This window comes from Dreissena polymorpha, chromosome 4, assembly GCF_020536995.1.
Source record: "Dreissena polymorpha isolate Duluth1 chromosome 4, UMN_Dpol_1.0, whole genome shotgun sequence".
Lineage (NCBI taxonomy): Eukaryota > Metazoa > Mollusca > Bivalvia > Myida > Dreissenidae > Dreissena > Dreissena polymorpha.
Window position 1 is genome coordinate 126,013,320 of NC_068358.1, and position 9,188 is coordinate 126,022,507.

The following is a 9,188-nucleotide window of genomic DNA, read 5'->3' on the forward strand; positions in this document are numbered from 1 at the left end:
AACAAGGATACTTGATTCAATTTCTTTTTTGATTCATTGAAATGCAAGTTAACAATATCTGATTGATTTTAGGCAGTATTTTTCTTAGACAATTGTTCTCTGATCAGAACTGTTGTATGAAATCCACACAGGAAAAAGAAAATGCGTTGTATAATCTCAACATTCAGATTGTTTTTTGTGTGTGCATATATTGTGCCTGCAAACAGAGCCTTTAAATCTGCTAGTCAGTTATCAGTTCCAGACTCTAAAACTGTATCCATTTTGAGAAAAGAACATAACATTTATTTTAATTCTGTCCTCAACTTTCCCATTTCGTCATCGTTTTGTTATTTGGTTTTTTGCTTGCTTTTTATTGTACATTAGACACATTAGAAAGTCTCATGCGACTTTATTATCCAATATATCTGATTCGTTTGTTAAAAGAAAGACACATACATTTTGTGTTTGATATCATGCTCTTCATGCATTAATGCCTTCAATAAAATAGGTCATCTTGTATTATTTGTGGGAGACTTTAAAAAAATATGCATTGCCTAATCTTGTATTGATTGTTTATGGCTTAACGGTTTTGTTAGTGGGCTTGTCTGTTTTTGTTAAAACGGATATTTTATATAAGGTATGACATAAAATGAGTTTGCTATACATCTGCCTATAATGATGTTCACAACTGCAACTTAAATTTGGTACTGGTTAAAATATAAAAGCGGGAAGTAATGTCTCCTTTGTACCATACTATGTTTTGAAGGTGTTGACCAACACCTTGTTGTACACAATTATATCATTTATTTAATATACCAGTCATAAAATAGAGGTTGTACACAAAAAAGATTGTCTTTAACAATTTAATTTGCCGAACTTCAGTTGAAATAAAAAGGTAACACTTGATGTGGGGAGTGTAAACATGTGGAGAAATGTAAGCATGTATAGAGAGCATGCAGTAAATATATGTAATCCTCTTTGAAAATCTGTATATATTATTAATTATTGTTTCTGTTTGAATTTATTGCATGTTTAAACGAATCTGTTTGAAGTAAACGTGAATGATCACATTAAATTATTTGATATAAAAAAGTGTTTTTACTTTGCCATTCACACATATTGTTATCTTGCTTTAGTGTGCACACCGGTTTATCGCCTGTGCGAAAGCTGCAGTACGCGGGGACATACTTGTCTATTAATATTAGAGACACACCGACTAGTGACATGAATTTAATTTGGTTGTTCTATACTGACGATGTGCATTGTGCAAGTCATAATAAAACACTAGTTCTGTTTTGTTCATGTTTAATAACGCATTCTTTAATTTTATAATGTTTATGATACGTTCTTAATAAATATTTGTTCTAGTATATACTGCATGTATGACTCATAAAATGTACTCTGTCGTTAAGTCATTTGATGAATCACATATATTATTTTCTTTTAATATTTTAGTTAGATACTCAATCGTAAACACAAATAATAAAATAGACAATAATGTACATGCATATAGAAACAGACATTATAAAATGTACCGTAATATACAGTACAGTAGAGTCTCCCAATTATTCCAATAACAATTCTTTCAAATAACAAAACCAGGAAATATTCATCGTTATTACACACAAGAAAACCACTTGTTAACACGCCAGATTCGTGACGATCTTGAAGTGGGCCTGGTTGAGGGGCGCCTTCACGTGCTCAAAGGAGGGGACCGTGGCCCGCAGACCGTTCTTGCCTTCGTCGCACACGAAATAGAGAATGGAGTTGTAGTTCGCCAGGTGGTCGACGGCGGAGCCGTGGTACATTTTTATGTTCGCACCTAGAATGGGCAATGTTTCACACTAGTTGAGCCTCGCTACGGGAAAACTGGGCTTAAAGCATGCGCGTGAAGTGTCGTCCCAGATTAGTCTGTGAAGTCTGCGCAGGCTAATCAGGGAAACACTTTCCGCCTAAACTGGATTTTCGTTAGGAAGAGACTTCCTTATAAGCGGAAAGTGCCGTCCCTTTTACAGCCTGTGCGGACTGCACAGGCTAATATGGGACGAAACTTTACGATTATTGTTAAAGCCAAAATTTCACAGAACGAAGCTTAATTAATAGTACACAATCTGCGGACAGAAGTTTCCACAGTCCGCAGACTCCATGCCATATCGAACTTAGCAGAGTGCGCAACACGGGGCAATCTTCATGCGCGAACATGAGTCGCGAAAAAGTTGTTTGTTTCTTTTATTTGTTTTAATATATCCAACAAATTATTAATAATGTTGGTAGGCATTTTATTGTTTACTTTTTAACGGTACTCCCACGTTCATAGGGATGTTCAAAGACAGAAATCGTCCAAATCCTAATTCAACATTCTTTCACTGTATATTAAAGTTAATTTAGCGATTTTGATCGAATGAATAAAAAATGATAATAAAAATACTGAAAATGGAATACCAACAATAAGTAAAGATTTGGCACAAACATAGGATCGGTAGATAATTAATTACATTTGTACGCTTTAAAAGCCTAGTAGCATTAAAAGATGAAAGCTACTGAATCATTTAAAATTAGTCGTGGGTGAGGTTATATTGCATACCCGAGTTTATCTTGGACACGATATGGCTATCTTAATATGTAACACAATACTATTGCGTAGCGAAAGACTGATAACAGTAAATCCAATAAGTTGGAAAATTGGTATAGTATCAGCTTGTTACGGTATTATTACAATCGATAGTTTATAACGAATGACAACTGGCCTTGACAAGTAAGTTAAAGTTGAAACGAATATTGTCCTGGTTGTAGACAGTGACACCAAATTAGTTAGATGGGTTGCCCACTACTGTAACATTCTTTGTTAAATAATTCTCCAATTATTTTCATAACAATATTTTTTTAAGAAATCAAGAATTAATAATTATTCAAGACTTTTTAAAGAATGATATTGGTCAACAAAATACTATTTTTTATTACGAAGTGAAGAAAAACTTAAGTTTTCTTATATTTTCACTCAGTCAAGTTCACGATGTATTTAAATATGCAACATGCGCGTAGTGATCGACTTGTCTGATTCAGAGCATGTCACAAACCACGCGATAATCGATGACAGCCGTATTGCTATTTTAATTCATGTTTACCATTAAACTTAATTAACGTTGACCAGGTGGAATTTTGAAACGAGTTGCATTAAATATGTAATAGTTATAAACACACACAAACGTTGACATCATTACGCTTATCTTAGTCCAAATCTTAAATATGAACAGGTTCATAATCAAAGCTCAATTATTAAAATAAATATAAATGGTAAATATTTTAATATAAAGATTAATATTGAGAACTTAAGACGTGATAACGGAACAGGGCGTGTAACCTTTGCGAGGAGTTTACCTGGTTTGAAAACGGTTTCCCATCTTAGTTAGGGTTGGAGTCGAAGGCTAAAAGGACTAAACATCTTGGTAAGGGTTGGGGTCGAAGCGTCAAAGGGCTGACCATTTTGGAAAGGGTTGGGGTCGAAGTGTCAAAGGGATAACCATCTTGGTAAGGGTTGGGGTCGAAGTGTCAAAGGTATAACCATCTTGGTAATGGTTGGGGTCGAAGTGTCAAAGGGCTAACCATTTTGGTAAGGGTTGGACTCGAAGGCTGAAAAGACTAAACATCTTAGTAAGGGTTGAGGTCGACGTGTCAAAGGGCTGACAATTTTGGTAAGGGTTGGGGTCGAAGTGTCAAAGGGCTGACAATTTTGGTAAGGGTTGGGGTCGAAGGCTAAACGGGTTTACCGTCTTGGTATGGGTTGGGGTCAAAGGTAGCCACATTGATATCGCCCCAGGATATACACTTTCCGTCAGGGGTAACCTGAAGTTAGAAGAAATTGCAATAAAGATTATAATCGTTTAATTTTACTTTCATATGTAAATACATTTAACAAGTATGTACAATCAATGCAAGTAATAACATTGGATAACTCATGGCCACGATGTATAAAACCTCTTGTCAACGAATGAAAACCTCCTCGCTAAGACTTATTACTTCGCGGCCACGACTTGATTTCTTGCGGCGGCAACGTCTTACAAAGTCGCGTACACTCTTTATATATAATTGCCAATACAAAAGATATAACAGCCTCGACTCGCTATTTCGACACCTCACGACACCTTTAACCGGTAACACGACTTATTATCTATGTGCTAGACTTAATATTTAAGTACACGACTTATTATTCCGGTCTTATCATAAGAGGCATCGACTTATCATATTGGGAACACGACTTTTTCTCTGGTACACGATCTAGTATTAAGCGATAGCGACAACGACTTGAGATCTAGCGGCCACGATACGATATCTGGCTAGCGACCACGACTTAATACATAGCGACCACGCCTTAACATGTGCTAAATAATTATTCAGTCAAGACGCCGTATTCAAAGTGAACACACAACTCTCACACCCATGTCACCGAAGACATCTATTTCCAAAGCGCCAAATATTGGTCCTAGTATGAAATAAAGAAGTCATGTTAACGTCTGTATTTGTTTATCAAGCCATACATGTTAATGCATTGACATTCCACACGGGACTTGGTGTAAGTAAATACGAATGAAATTATAAGAAGAAGTTATGTGTACTAGAGAATGAACTGTATATATTGAAAGAAAGCATATTGAGCTAGTTTTAGGCGACGCTTCGTAAAAGGAGAACGAAGCCAAGAAAGACCAATTGTAGACCTTATCCAGTGTCAATAATTAAGTATATTTAAATATACTTATAGTTGTATTTGTGTACAAGTAGCCATGTGACTGCATGACAATATAGTTTAACACAAAACACTTACAAAAGAAACCTCTAAAGCATGGAAACTATACATGCCTTGTTAACCATTATTGACAAATCGAAAACACACACACGTGTTCATATACTACGAGTACGGTAAAACCATTCATGCTGCTTGTTTGTATTGTGCGTAATGCAACCAACTGAATGGTTCGAGAATTAAATAAGTCGGTTGTTCTTCAACATTAGATTTATTAAAAATATCAAGAATAATACAAGCATAGGTTATTTAATAAATAATTAATATACTTTCTAAACAAACTCAACATCAGGCAAGATATTTTGCTTGGTTCTACATTAAATATTAAAATTCATTTGTAAAGATATTGTTCGTTCCAGCCACCAAACTGTGGCACTATGTCATTAAAGTCTCACCGAGTAGGCCGCCCCTGGGTCCGTGCAGCCGGTGGGTGGGGCGAGGATGTTGCTGCACACCTGTAGGTAGAAGGTCACATTGACCTGCGTGTCGGCAACCAGCGAGTCGAGGCTGTAGTCGCCGATCTGCCACACCTGCTGGCTGAACATGTAGTAGCCGCTCCTATGAACACACATACGGAAATAGATGCTATTGTTAAGTAAAATACAGAAGTCTTCATGAAGTAGCCTCTTCTGTGAACAAATATATAGACATCATCATGTTGTATCCGCTTCTTATACAATGTAGTATACATACAGATTCTACAAAATAGCTGCTTCTGTAAACACACCTACATAAATATACATGTTCCTGTCGCTTCTTTGAACAGATAAACAGGTTACTACATCACATACTTAACTCTACATGCAGTGGCAGCTTCTTTGAACAGATAAACGGGTTAATACATCACTTACTTAACTCTACATGCAGTGGCAGCTTCTTTGAACAGATAAACGGGTTAATACATCCCTTACTTAACTCTACATGTTTCAGCAGCTTCTGTGAACAGATATACAGGTTACTACATCACTTACTTAACTCTACATGTTTCAGCAGCTTCTGTGAACAGATATACAGGTTATTACATCACTTACTTAACTCTACATGTTTCAGCAGCTTCTGTGAACAGATATACAGGTTACTACATCACTTACTTCACTGTACATGTTTCAGCAGCTTCTGTGAACAGATATACAGGTTACTACATCACTTACTTAACTCTACATGTTTCAGCAGCTTCTGTGAACAGATATACAGGTTACTACACATCACTTACTTAACTCTACATGTTTCAGCAGCTTCTGTGAACAGATATACAGGTTACTACATCACTTACTTAACTCTACATGTTTCAGCAGCTTCTGTGAACAGATATACAGGTTACTACATCACTTACTTAACTCTACATGTTTCAGCAGCTTATGTGAACAGATATACAGGTTACTACACTTGGAGACCTTTCTAAAGCAACACGTATTGAAATCAATAAAGCTCCCTTATTTTAGAACGGATTTTGTTGTAATTTGGACTCAGACAATTCAACAGATAATATAATACTTTATGTAAATTTAATGGAAATTGGTCAAAATTAAAATATAAAACACGCCAAATTGAACAAATCACTGAAAAAGTAAAATTATCAAAATCGTACATCGTAAAATAATAATGTGAAAAGTAAAACGCATTAACTTACACGTCTTAATGACCGACCGGCTTGCAACATTGCGCTCATGAATATTTATACGAGCCATATTGTTTTTCTAATTTATCTTAAGTTTTTCTGGTGTAAAACCCCTCCGAGAATGATGAAATTGAAATTAAATTGGACACTTGGTGACTTTTCGAACGCAGCCATTTTCAAACTTAAATATCTCAGTTATGTGTAAATAATTTGATATAAATTTGTACATGTAATCATTTGACTACAGTATGTGCAAGAAAACGATAAAATCATTCATCCGTGACGATCGGATGCTTCAGCAAGTGTGGAAGGTAGCCTGCAACATTCCGATTGCGCTGATGCGCTCCTGAAATTTTATACGAGACATATTGATTTTTTAATTAAGTTTATGTTTTCCTGGTGAATCAACCCACCTAAAATGAAGAAATTGAAATAAAATTAGAATATCGTGTTTCACAATTTTCACGTGCAAAAAGATGAAACCACACCTATGCCACGCGCAAGAGCGCCCAATTGTCAAGAATGAGTCATTTTATCGTTATCTTGCACAGAATATAGTCAAATGATCACGCGTTCAATTTTAAATCAAAATCTTAACTCATTACTATTAAAGTTTGAAAAGTTTTGCGGTAGAAAAGTCGCCAACTGTACATCGGTTATTTAACTATACACGTTTCTGTTGCTAGTGTGAACAGATATGCAGGTTACTACACCACATGCTTAACTCTACATGCAGCGGCAGCTTTTGTGAACAGATGTACATGTTACAACAGCACATAGTTAACTCTTTATGCGGTGGCAGCTTCTGTGAACAGATGTACATGTTACAACAGCACATACTTAACTCTTTATGCGGTGGCAGCTTCTGTGAACAGATGCACATGTTACAACAGCACATACTTAACTCTATATGCAGTGGCAGCTTCTGTGAACAGATGCACATGTTACAACAGCACATACTTAACTCTATATGCAGTGGCAGCTTCTGTGAAGAGATATACATGTTACAACAGCACATACTTAACTCTATATGCAGTGGCAGCTTCTGTGAAGAGATATACATGTTACAACAGCACATACTTAACTCTTTATGCGGTGGCAGCTTCTGTGAACAGAAGCACATGTTACAACAGCACATACTTAACTCTATATGCAGTGGCAGCTTCTGTGAAGAGATATACATGTTACAACAGCACATACTTAACTCTATATGCAGTGGCAGATTCTGTGAAGAGATATACATGTTACAACAGCACATGCTTAACTCTATATGCAGCGGCAGCTTCTTTGAACAGATATACAGGTTACAACATCACATACTTAACTCTATATGCAGTGGCAGCTTCTGTGAACAGATATTCAGACAATTACATGTTAAGGCCACTTCTATGAATAAACATCGCTTATGTGGACAAAGATACAGGAAACAATTAGTATCGGCTCCTTCTGTAAGTAAACTTACAGAAATCTACATGCAGCGTCAGGTAGCGTCTGTGAGTTAAAATACATAATTCGTCATGTTTTGGTCGCTTAAATGAGTAAACTTACAGAAATCTACTCGTTCCGTGGGAAAACGGCATAAATGAACATGTTTTAGTCTCCTCTGAAAAAAAACTTAATGTAGTTGCAACTTCTGTGAGTAAAATAAAAAAAACACGTTAACAATCTTCTCGTAGTGAGTATACATGTTGTAGTTGCTTCTGTGAGTGACAAGACAGAAATATACATGTTAAGCCGCTTTTGTTTAGAAAACTGGCTTACATTTACCTGTTTTAGCCATTTCTTTGCATGAACATACACAAATAATAATGTTTAGCCGCTTTTGTGCGTAAACTTACATGTATACATTACACGTTGTTGCCCGTTTCTATCAGTAAACTCTCATACATGTATATGTCTAGCCGCTTCTAATAATAAACTTACTTAAATCTACATATTACGCCACTTCTTCAAGTAAACTTACACATATTAGATTTTTAGCCGCCTTCTGTGAGTAAACGTTAAAAAATGTTCAAGTTTTACTCACTTTTACGAGTAAATTAAAGAATGTTACCGGTATATAGTATAGTGGCTTCTTTGAGAAAACATTAAGGATTAACTTGCTTGAGCCGCTTCTTTGACTAAACTTACATAATAAATATTTTTGATTGGAAACCCATATCATATGTCATGAAATGATCTAAGAGTAGACATGTTATCTATACGTTCATGTCCGTTCTTTTTACAAGTGAAATGAAGAATACAAACTTACGGATTGACGAGTGTCTTGAAATCGTAAGTCTTTCCAGTAGGATCCATGTACATGCAAGACTTGACGTCTCCAAACGCCTGTCCAACGCAGAGGAACGCTAACGCCAAAAAGACCGCCGTATACATGACGTCGGGAATTACGTTGGATGAAAGCAAGAAACGCTGCCTGCGATGCTGTCTCTACCTACGTTGCGAATGTATATTCGAACACGACGCGTGTGACAAGTACTCAATACAGATTTATTGGGACATCAGCCACCCTTGATCTCGTGATATCTTGTGATACTAAGATAATGCAGCTTACTGAGACGCTGATTACTGAAAGTAATATAACACCGCCTGAACAGTTTGTAGTTTTAACGGGGCAAGGTTAAACCTGTCAGATTGATGTACCACGATTTTTTTTTACATATGTGCTTACGCTGAATTGATACTACCATTAAAGGCCACTATCCGAAGTTCAGCACTTCGAAATTTTACATTTTGCACTGTTTAATTATATATGTCCCCCAGTCAATACTGGGGGACATATTGTTTTTGCCC

General features: G+C 36.2%; 1 protein-coding gene across 1 annotated transcript; it reads right to left on the reverse strand.

Moving 5' to 3' along the window:
* Positions 1 to 1,267: 1,267 nt before the first annotated feature.
* On the reverse strand, positions 1,268 to 8,935 carry LOC127876061 (uncharacterized). The gene is made up of 4 exons (XM_052420918.1): positions 8,647 to 8,935; positions 5,173 to 5,335; positions 3,747 to 3,822; positions 1,268 to 1,801 (listed from the first exon to the last, which is right to left on the reverse strand). The coding sequence occupies exons 1-4, from the start codon at positions 8,769 to 8,771 to the stop codon at positions 1,620 to 1,622; spliced, it is 546 nt and encodes a 181-aa protein (XP_052276878.1). The 5' UTR covers positions 8,772 to 8,935; the 3' UTR covers positions 1,268 to 1,619.
* Positions 8,936 to 9,188: the final 253 nt, after the last annotated feature.